At 35.7% G+C, this 12061-nt stretch overlaps 1 protein-coding gene across 1 annotated transcript in view; it reads left to right on the top strand.

Annotated features, from left to right (window-relative positions):
* The window catches only part of LOC141442045 (probable cytochrome P450 519D1), a 32518-nt gene extending 20457 nt beyond the window's left edge, over positions 1-12061 (top strand). Inside the window, exons 2-4 of the mRNA XM_074106949.1 lie at positions 538-627; positions 11569-11679; positions 12051-12061. Coding sequence (XP_073963050.1) covers positions 538-627; positions 11569-11679; positions 12051-12061 — 212 coding nt within the window. The remainder of the gene's footprint in view (positions 1-537; positions 628-11568; positions 11680-12050) is intronic.

Raw genomic sequence — 12061 nt, 5'->3', positions numbered from 1 at the left:
ACTTTAAGTTCTCATGTAAGTGAATTATTAAATTCTTAATGGGAATAAAGAATCTTAAATCTTAAACCTATACAGCACAAATATTCTTTATTGCACACCGCAAATAAGTACAAAAACTTTATATAAACACATACATTTTTGTAGGTGGTAGGACCTTGTGCAAGGTCCGCCCGGATTGCTACCACCATCTTGCTCGCTAATCCTGCCGTGAAGCAGCAGTGCTTGCACGGTTGTGTTTCGGCGTGGAGAGTAAGACAGCCGGTGAACTTACTGGCACTTGAGGTATCCCATCTTAGGCCTCTAGGTTGGCAACGCATCTGCAATCCCCTGGTTTTGCAGGTGTCTATGGGCGGTGGTGATCTCTTACCATCAGGAGACCCACTTGCTCGTTTGCCATCCAGTAGAATAAAAAAAACAGGGTAGACAATAGGAGGTCTATCTTTTAAAAGCGATCTCTTCCAGACAACCATTTGGATGCATTGATCATTATTGTTACCTAACGGTACTGAGCCTTGACTGTCATTACGATTGTTGCAGATTTAGGGGAGGAGCTTCAAAGACTCAGTAAACTGGCTGAGAGCGAGGGTGGCGTTATAAAAATTTGGATTGCTTCCAGCCCGATGTTCAGTAAGATATGAAATTATGTGGAACAACAGCAAAAATAAGTGTATTAAAGAGAAAAATAATAAAAATAAACAAGCGTAGGACGTGAGTGGGCGTTTTCAAAAAAAAAGTGTACCCTCTTGTTTTTTTTAATTTTGGAAAAAATATGGTCTGGCCTAATCAGAATCAAGTTGCGCCCATGTACATCAGTTCATTATGGTGTCGACACAACAAGTGTAACAAACAGCTGTGCCAAACATTCATTAATCAAATCATGTATAGGCTGACCAGGAATATAAAAACCTGACTCGAGGGCAGCACTTCTACGTTTTATATTGCAACATTCTTGACACTTATATAAAATGAATGATTATAATAAAAATGACTTTTGCTTAATATTCATAGGAGAAGAAGATTTTAGAGAATCGCAGAATTACTCAAGGTTGGTGTTATACATACGAAATACTTTGTCAAAGTTACAGCATACAAATGTTGTTCTCTGTGTTCCAACTTTCAACTGCGGAACTTACGCAAATATGTACAACTGGAGGATTGAGACATTCAATAGATTATTGTATCGTGATATAGCCAAATATGAATATACATACGCTCTGGACAGCAATAGAAACTTAACCTACGATTACAATATGTTTTACAGGCGATCAGGTGCTATAAATAAATATGGAATTAAAGTTGTATTTGAAGACATAAGGAAGCTTTTGACTTTAATAGAAAACCACTACACGAAAACAAATACACAAAAAATATTGACAACGCCTGAACAAAACAACAAGCAAAACCGACCATCGCAGTTTTTTCGTGCAGAATAATATTCATGTGTTACATCAAAACATAGCGGGACTGAGTAGTAAAGCTGACCAGCTTGCTGTATGTTTGGATGAACTATTAGAAAAAAAAATCAGAGTCGATGTTCTTTGTATCACCGAGCATAACATGTCCATTAGCTGTAAAAACACCATAATTTTACAAAATTACCAAATGGCATCGTCATTTGCGAGAAACAAAAAAAGAGGCGGAGCGTGCATATTAGTTAGAAATGGACAACAGTACCGAGAACTCCCAGAAATATCTAAAATATCGATAAGCGGTGTTGTTGAATGTTGTGCTATAGAGTTAATTGGGCATAAGTTAATAATTGTATGTATGTATAGGGTACCTAAAGCTAAACAAATGTATTTAAATTTATTCTTTGAGAAATTAGAAAGTATTTTGCATATTACAGGTAAAAAATTACGTCATAGTGTAATTCTATGTGGAGATTTTAATATTGATATTTTAAAGAATAATTATACTACCAAAACTTTTATAAATAACCTAAGGAACCATAATCTTAAATTACAGGTTAATCAAGTAACTAGGCAAAGTAGCGGTACTTGCATAGACAACATTGCACATAACATATCAAAAAAGTGTCCAATTAAAGTTATGGAATTAGCTTTATCCGACCACACAGCACAATTGCTGAGAATACCTATTAAGAGTACCTGTACAATAAAATACTGGAGAATAAAAAAACGAGATTATTGTAAAGATAATATGAATAAATTTAAACATTGTATTCAAAGTTTGTCCTTTAATAATGTAATGTCAAAAACAGATCCAAATGAGGCGTTTAATGAGTTTGACGATTTATTTCGATTGTTTTATGACTTATGTTTCCCTAAGCATTATGTTACAATAAAAACTTGCAAAAAGATGAAATGGTTTACTAGAGGAATAAAAAAATGTAGTAAAGTCAAAAGGAAACTTCTTTGGGAATACAGGCTAAAATCCACGATGGCTAATAAATTAAAACTAAAAAAATACTCTGTACTATTTAAAAAAATTACCAAATTGTCGCAACGCATTCAAAACATAAATACAATTAAAACGGCTGAAAATAAAACAAAATCAGCATGGACGGTTATTAATAGATCAAGGCCAAGCAAACCCAAGGAATATATTGAAAAAATTAAAGTCAATGAATTTATCATAACTGAACCCGAAAAGATTGCGAAGGCCTTCAATGACTATTACGTTGATAAAGTAACAAGAGATCCCAATGTACGTTATTGCGACAACACATCCATTGCTTCTAAAGCAGCATCCATGTTCATGTCACCGTGCACGCCAGTGGATGTCTATAAAGCCATAAAAGAACTAAAGAATAAAAATAGTGTGGGTCATGATGGTATATCAACAAAAATAGTGAAATGTGTAGCGGAGTACATATCTCCTTGTCTCAGCCATATACTGAATCTATGTATAAGTGAGGGCATTTTCCCGGATAGATTAAAAACAAGTATAGTTAAACCTCTGTTTAAAAGAGGCAATAAAGAGGATATGAAATGTTATAGGCCAGTTGCTCTCATAACTATATTTGCAAAAATTTTTGAAAAAATTATTCATAAACAACTTTACACATATTTTGAAAAACAACATATACTTGCTAAAGAACAGCAAGGATTTAGAAAGGGCAGGTCAACCAATTTGGCAATTTTTGATCTATTAAAGACTGTTACTAAATATGTAGACTTAAGGAAACCTATCTGTACTCTGTATATGGACATGACGCAAGCATTTGATCATGTTGACCATGACGTTCTCATTAAAAAGTTATGTGCATATGGTATACGGGGTAATGTTTTGGAACTGCTAAAGTCATACTTAAACAGGAGACGACAGCATGTCGAGATATCGAGAATTGATACCAAAACAAAAAAAGAAGTATCATATCAATCACATGGTCGCATCATGAAATATGGTGTTCCACAGGGCACGGTGCTAGGCCCGCTATTATTTGTAATTTATATTAATGATTTGCCTAGGTCTGTAAATCACCCTATGACACTATTTGCGGATGATAGTTCTGTTATGATTAATTGTGAAAATGAAATGACTTATGAAAATGAAATTAACTCAACTTTATCTAGTGTTATAACTTGGCTTGCAAATAACAATCTTAAAATTAACCTAACAAAAAAAAAAATAATAATGCATTATTATCAACGTAAATCTAATGTACCGGCTGTGAAGATCAATTATCAGGGTACTGAAATTGATGAAGTGTCAGTTACATCCTTTTTGGGAGTTAATATTGATACGTCACTGACATGGAAATCACATGTTGATATTTTATGTACAAAATTGTCAAAATCTTCTTATGCACTTCATAAACTAAGACAAATAGTTAACGAGGAAACTGTTATGTCGGCTTATCATGCTTTGGTAGCGTCAATTTGAGATATGGAATAATTTTTTGGGGCAATTCTACCGATCGGGAAAGAGTCTTTAAAAGTCAAAAAACATGTATCAGGGCAATATTTGGATTGAAACCAATTGATAGTTGTAGGCCATTTTTTATTAAACATAAAATATTGACATTATATTCAATTTACATCCTGGAGATCGCATTATTTGTCAAATGTAATCCTGAATTATTTCAACGAAAAGAAATCACAACTTTTCATAATCTACGACCACGCGATAATGACCAGGTACGGAGACAGAGGGCTAATACTGCACTGCTAAGGAAAAGCATATTTGGCATGGCCCCTGTCATCTATAATGTAATTCCGAAAGATATAAGGGACAGTGACTTAAGTGGGTTTAAGCAAAAACTATTCAGACTGCTCGTAGGAAATGCTATTATTCAGTTAATGATTTTTAAATGATTATTGTAAATAAATAATGCATGTTTTAATTTTTAATCTTAAATTTTAATTTTAACTAATTTTTCTTACCAATGAAATGGACATTAATATCACTTTTGACATTTTAATAGGTTTTTTTGTATTGTAAATTGAGGGTTGTATTATTGTATGGAGTTCTTTTATTTTTATTTGCATTAGCACTTTTACTGCAATAAACAATTTGTACGCCGCAAGGTAAAACATGTAGGACTTCTTATCTTTTTTATGTGTACCAACTGTATTTAACTATTACTCATGTTTAAGCAAATAAAATATTTTATCTTTATCTTATCTTTTTTACTTACTATACGATATCTACTTACCAGTCTTATTGATAACGACGTGATGTTATTAAAAAAAATATTTTCTTGAATTACATTGTGAATTATTTTCCTTCCAAGGCTGTGGATTATCTTCGGCATTTTAACGCACAAAAACGCAAAATAACACGTTAAGGTCGTTTGTCACGGTCAGCTAGGCACTACAGTACCAGTAGATGACGTTCGAGTGCAAATTCCACGTATTTTATTTTTTTTAGGAATGAAATCGTGGATATTTTTATAAAATAATGTACATACCGCCAATAGCGTGAAGTTTGTGATATATCGTACCGAGTTTCAGATGTATTTTAATTTAGAAAATACTTTCACTTGATCGCTGCAGTTTCGACTGCGATATTTTCGCACGGGTATGTATTATAATACCGATAAACGAAAGACCGAATTTCACAAGACCTATGGACGGAAGGCCGAATATTAAAACGTCGAATGGATATATGACCGAAAGTTTGAAATCCCGAAAGTACATTTGACCGGCAGCCTAAAACCCGAAGACTACAATCCCGAAGATCAAAATACCTACACTCGAAAGGTCGAAAACTCATAATGCCGAACAGTCATAATCACTACAAGTAAAATAATCGACAATCAATATATCGAAAATCAAAATACCGAAACTGCCGTTATACCAAAGACGAAACAAATATAGCAGGAAAAGATGTGTGCGAGCGAGCGAAGCGAGCGAGCAAGACGGTTCGCAGCAGAAGCGACTCGGATAGGTTAGGTTCAGAAGGCTAAGGCGGGAACGAAGCGGAGCGTAGTTCCCGCCTTAGCCTTCGATGTTAGGTTTTTTTTTTTATAGCAGGCAAGATACTTAACTGCCACTAAGAAAGTAGGTTGGATAAGATTCAACAGCAAAGATCATTTGTGAAGCAATATTATCCGGGCTGCTATAAAAAAAAACCTAACATCGAAGGCTAAGGCGGGAGCTACGCTCCGCTTCGCTCCCGCCTTAGCCTTCTGAACCTAACCTATCCAAGTCGCTTTTGCCTCGAACCGTCTTGCTCGCTCGCTTCGCTCGCTCGCACATATCAAACTTTTTTTTGCTTTCGGTATTTTGTACTTTCGGTATTTTGTACTTTCGGTATTCTGAATTTCGATTTGTTAAGTGTCGATATTTCGACTGTAGGTAATATGATTTTTCGGTATTATAATACATACCCCATTTTCGGGATTTTGTACTTTCGGTCATTTAAAAATAGATATTTCGACCTTCGGTGTATCGGTTGTCGGTATTTTGTACATTCGGTATTCTGAATTTCGATGTGTTATACGTCGACATTTCAACTGTAGGTATTATGATTTGTCGGTCTTATAATACATACCCTTTCGCACACATGCTTGTAATTTGTTGTAAACAGAAGTCTTTGTTAATTTCGATCTCATGATCAAAGAGCAGATTGGCCTAGTTGCATAAGGCTAGAGTTTACTCTACCCTCAGCTTAGGAAGTTCGGGTTCAAACCCGTTGTAAGATTTTTTTTTATTGTTTTTTTTTATTGTTCTAGGTTAATGATGTTAATATTTTTTGAAATGTGTAGCTAAAAATTTATAAGACCTAATTTAGGCAAGCATTTTTTTTTTTAAATTTTAGGTAAATCTGAATATGCACAGCACAACTACAGTAAGTACTATGAGACTTATAATTCCTCACATCCACTCAAGGGTCGCTTGGTAGAGATCCCTTCGAGGGATAAGTTCGCCTTTACAAAGTCAAGGAAACCGAATCACGTACCAGAGTGGAACCCAAGTGGAACCTTTTCATATTCAATTGCGCTGTGATTTCTTTGGCAAGTGTATGGGATGTCAATATGACATTAGTAGCACATAGGTTCCACCCTGGTACGTGACTCAGTTTCCTTGACCGTAACTCAACGATTGTTTATTTATTTTTTATTTACAATACACTTTACATACTATGAGAAAATTAGTCATAATCATTATCCCTATACATACCTACATACACAGGCCTCCTCGCACAATGAGGGCTTGGGCGTTATTTTCAACGCAGACCCAGTGTGAATTGAAATATAGCACACACCATTAATCATATAGCAGGTGTGTGTACGTTTCTTCACGATATTTTCCTTCAACGAAAAAAACGTGAAAATATGAAATTAGACTTGTTTAACAACAAATAAAAAAGTCCATCACTAAGTCAGTTTTTATTTATTTATTTACATCAGTCAATTAAATTAGCCCACATACAACCACTGCTGAGTGCCTCTTGCATTTTCACCCTTTTCCAGTCTTGTGCCAGTCTCGTACACAGCTTACCAGCTGACAATGTATGTTATGACAGTGTTTTTCACTCTGTCATTAAATATTTTATTATGAAAATAAAACATATTTTGAAGAAGCATATTTTGTCAAATGAACTTTTCTCTGAACTCCAAAAATTACCGAGATATGAGGCTCAAAAGTTAGTCCGCTACAAAGGGGCTGGGACTTGGTAAAAAAAAACAGTAAAATATCTGTCCTAAACACCTACGGTCATGGAAACTGGGACTTTAGGCCTCCCCCATATTTTCCCGTGTTGCCAATACTCGCCACGTTTGATAAGCGGGTTGGCGAGCGTAGTAAGTATATGATATGGGGTTGCTTGGAAAACGCTGCTGCCCATCTTCTGATATTATCCCTCAGCCGATTCCTACGGTACCCACGGGGGTGGTGGAAGTTGTATGTTGTACTCAGCCTCTACTGTACTTACTTTTTAATTTCCTTATATTGCGTCTTTTTCGAGACCAGAGTATTGATGATTTATGTATTTTTTTCGCAAAGTTCGTGGCTTCATAGTTTCCAATGTGAATTATAATTCAGTTCAATACTTGAAAATATAACTGCATTCACATTATAGATTATAGATAATGATAACCGCCAGTTTCGAGGACAAATTACGATAATTTAATTTAGGAAAAAATTACTCCATTAGTTTACAATGTCATGACAACCTATGACAACAAACGAACAAAAAATTATGACTTGACGAATTTGACATTTGACTTGATGTTTTTTATTTTTATTTTATGGAAAAAAGCCACAAGCCATGCAGCCTTTATCTGATTTTATCACTACTACTTTTTAATCCGTTAATACAATTTTCCGTACTTATTTGTTACTACGTTAATGTTATGTAATTTTCTTCCTAATTTCTGTCGGAAACCCAAAGAATTGGCAATACATTTGTTCGTTGCACTTCAGTCTTTTGACTGACGGACTTTGTACCTATGGCCAGCAAAAATATTTAAAAAAAAGTTAAACGAGCTTCAAAATGGTAATTATGTGATTTTGATCAGACAAATCAAACGAAATCTGGCAACGTCGCTTAGCATCGAATTGTCAAGCGAGTTGACAACGTAGCTGAAACACACACTACTAACCGAGCCGTTGGCGTACGATACTGTCGCCGTCCACTCACATATTGACAAAAAATAACTAAAATAATCATCTAGATTAAGCTATTAATCAAAGCTTTCTTTAGGTAAATAAAAAATGCCTCAAAAAAAGAACAAAATAAAAGTCAACAGATGTGATTTTAATTTCAAATTATTCTTTCAAGCGCACATGATTGTGTTAATACATTAGTATGGAAATCGTTCCACCTTAAACTACCGCACGTAAACAACGTTAAACTTTGGCAGCAATACAGATGACATTTGAATTTACCGGTGCAAGAAATTAGTTCTCAATAGAACCAAACCAATTTAATTAAAACCAATGTTTTCCGCAATATAGCGAGGTTTTTGATAATTCTGGTCAGCCTTTAGATTATATTTCGGTCTCTCGCATTTCCAACTTCACCTGTCGGCAGGTAAGTTTTGCCAATCGTTTCTGTGTCCAAGTCGTCCCGCCACCTCCGTCTCAGTCTACCGCGCCGCCGTTGACCAACTTGGCGCGCCCACTGGGTAGTAACCTGTGCCCATCTCTCCGGTGCATGAGGCAGACATGCCAACCCAGTCCCACTTCAGCCTGGCGGTTTCTCTACCTACATCTGCTATGCACGTTTTCGAGCGCAACATGGTGTTCCGGATCCGATCTGTCCTTTTGATACCCAAAATGCTGCGCTCCATAGCCTTCTGGCAAACCTTCAACTTGGACTTCAGGATCTCGGTTAAGGACTATGTTTGGGCACCGTAGGTTAAGATGGGCAGTATACAAGAGTCGACGAGTTTCCGCTTAAGTAAAAGTGAAAGGTTGCCCTTCAATAGTTTCTTCATAGACCAAAAGCTCTTCCAGGCATTGTCGATGCGTCTTTCCACTTCTATAGCGATCCTCTTAAGGTCATCCGTCCACCGTGCCTCAGGACGCCCTACACTACGTTTTCCCGTCCGTGGTCTCCATTCGAGGACTCGTCTGCTCCACCGTTCATCGGTCCTGCGTCAATGTCACTTGTCAATATATCTTGTTGTGTTGTGTGTATTTTATAATTTAACTATTTAATGAGCGTGAAGCTGTTATATGCATCTAAAAAAGAATGTTATTTTAGAAGAAAAAATTTTTTTCAATGTGACGAAAAAGTTAATTATCAGGTAAGTAACTACTTTTACCTTATTATGTTCATATCGAATGAACAGAGCCGTTTGCCGAAGTTAATGGAAATAAAGAACACGGTGTATAAAGACCTAGTACATAATATTCCTCCTATCGCCTCTCAAACAGAGGGTTGTGCGAAGCAATTCAATGGTGCGTGTGAAGTTCCCAATCCGCACTGGGTCCGCGTGGGAACTATAGCCCAAGCCCTCTTGTTCTGAGAGGAGGCCTGTGCCCAGCAGTGGGACGTATATAGGCTGGGATGATGATGATGATGATGACATAATATTTGTTATTTATTACTATGATCTATTTTTTTGCGTAATATTTTATGTTTACGTAATGCTGCGTTTTTTTTTGATAAATTACTAAATCAATATACATGCTGTAACATTCATATTGGTCAGTATGGGAAAGTGTGAAACTTTACCCAAGATCTGTTCTTAGGAACCATGTCATCGATTTTAGTAAGAAGAAATACTGCATTCATTTATTAAAAAAAAGTAACTTGTACTCAGTTCGGGAGTCGAACCCGGTCGTTTTTTAAAATAAAACATAATAATATACTTACTATTATTTGTTTGGATATCGGTTGTGTGGGTCGTAAGTGATAAATTTTAATATGAAACACGATATTTACATAGGATAAATAAAATGCATTGTATTTCATATGGTGTACTGCCTTTTCGGCGAAATATGTTTCGCAAAATTTCACTTAGCAACCAACCTTTCGCCAAAGTTTCATTTGGCAAACTAATATTTGGCATTACTTTACTTCGCATTTTTTTTATTTCGCAACATTTTTACATTGCAAAATTTTACTTCAGCACACATTTATGTGGAAAATAATTATGCAGCAAATGATTGGCTTAGGCAAATAACAAATTGTCAAATAACATTTGGGCAATTTTTTTACATTGCAAAGTTATACTTTAATTTGATTTGTGCGAGCGAGCGAAGCGAGCGAGCAAGACGGTTCGGAGCAGAAGCGACTTGGATAGTTTAGGTTCAGAAGGCTAAGGCGGGAGCGAAGCGGAGCGTAGCTCCCGCCTTAGCCTTCGATGTTAGGTTTTTTTTTATAGCAGCCAAGATAAATGACACTAGAAAAGTAGGTTGGATGCCATTCAATAAGTTGCTAAATTAAGGTATGCCAATCAATACATTTGACGAAAACATAAATGACATCTTAAAAAAAATCCAGGTAATAATTTGCATAATAATAATTTATCGAATCATTAGTTGGAAAATGCTATCAGTGCGAAACGTTGAGTTGGGAAATAACATTTCGCCTAAATAAAAATATGGGATAAATAGTTTGGGAGTTAATAATTTGCTAAATAATTTTCGCCGATACATTAGTAAACCATTTCATATTCTTCAAAATATATTAAGTTTTATTTTTCAAAACGTCCGGGTTCGATTCTCGAGCTGAATAGAAGTTTTTAAAAATGTAAGAATGCAGTTTTTCTTGTGACTAAAATCGATGACATGGTTCAGGTTTCAGACTTTCCCATACTGATCGATATGAAGTTTACACCTGTATTATGTACACTGAAGGTGAAAACATTGCACATAAAATAGCAATTACAACAATAAATATAAAATTAACTGATGATGATTATTTCCAGAACAATACAGGTCCAACTATAAAATAGGTATATTATGTACAGTAAAATTAAATAAACTAAAATTATATTAAATCTAAAAATGGACCCTGCGGCATGGTACCAAAGATGCTGGCAGCAGCATTCCCGCTGGATCGCAAGACTGATGCGTTGAGCGAGGAAACTGCCAGCTCTTCGGTCTCCTGTGGTATCTCTGAGTCTCTTTGATAGATCTTTGAAGAGACTCAGAGCGCCAGGGCCCCACGGACCAAGGGTCTCGACGCCGAAAGGTACAAAATAATTTTTCTTTCACTACAACATTCTTGGAATATAATAAAAAAAGAAAGCCTTGAACAAAAGGTTTCACAGTTTCTTAAACTTCTCGTTATTGCATTGTTAAGCCGAGTTTAGACTTGCAAGAAAAATTGTGCAAGTTGCATTACATTGCGGCGCTCGATTGAGCACTGCAAACTCGTTGGTTTTACGGCCTCGCAATGTAATGCAACTTGCACGATTTTTCTTGCAAGTCTAAACTTGGCTTTAGTTATGTAACCCACAATTTAAAAAAACACTACCTGACAGTCAAATACATGTCTGAAACGTAAGCATAATATTACCTACTTACCTACCTACCGTCAATAATTCTGAACATTATCTTGTGATTTAGGTAATAAACAATAATATACCTACTTGATGTCTTCTTCCAGCCATATTCGGGCCACATGAATCATCATCATCATCAATATCTTCTTATTCAATGATCTTCTTATCATTCTTATGCAATGATCAATCCTCTTTTTCAGTCGTCAATGATCCAGATGATGCTTTTACTGTGCTCAATTCCTGCCTGAAGAAAAATTTAATCTATGACGTAAGCAAACGCTGTTTCGGCAACGGGCTGATTCTCGCGGATGGTAATAATAGACTTTAAGTTTACCTACTTTGTGCTTTTAAATGCTCGATTATCCTCGAATTTATAATTATCGATAATACGAGTCGATAGTCAAGTACATTGTGTGTAAAAAACCTCTGCTAATTCATAAAGGGCCAAATAAATTGAATACAAAAGGATTTGTGAAAAAATAGGCTTTATTACCAAAATATAAACATTTTTTATGAAATTATCACTAATAGTACATTACTGTAGAGGCCGTGAAGTAGGGGGTTGCCGGCCAAGCAGATATATAGCCTCGTGCCTACATCCTTCCTTTGGGAAGGACATAACAAATAATTATAATTGGACACTGATGGCCTTTGTAAAGTTCATATCATTCAATCTTTTTAGCAACCCCCTAA

This window comes from Choristoneura fumiferana, chromosome 25, assembly GCF_025370935.1.
Source record: "Choristoneura fumiferana chromosome 25, NRCan_CFum_1, whole genome shotgun sequence".
NCBI classification, from domain to species: domain Eukaryota; kingdom Metazoa; phylum Arthropoda; class Insecta; order Lepidoptera; family Tortricidae; genus Choristoneura; species Choristoneura fumiferana.
The sequence above is the reverse complement of the archived record's forward strand: the minus strand, read 5'-3'. Positions and strand labels throughout refer to the sequence as shown.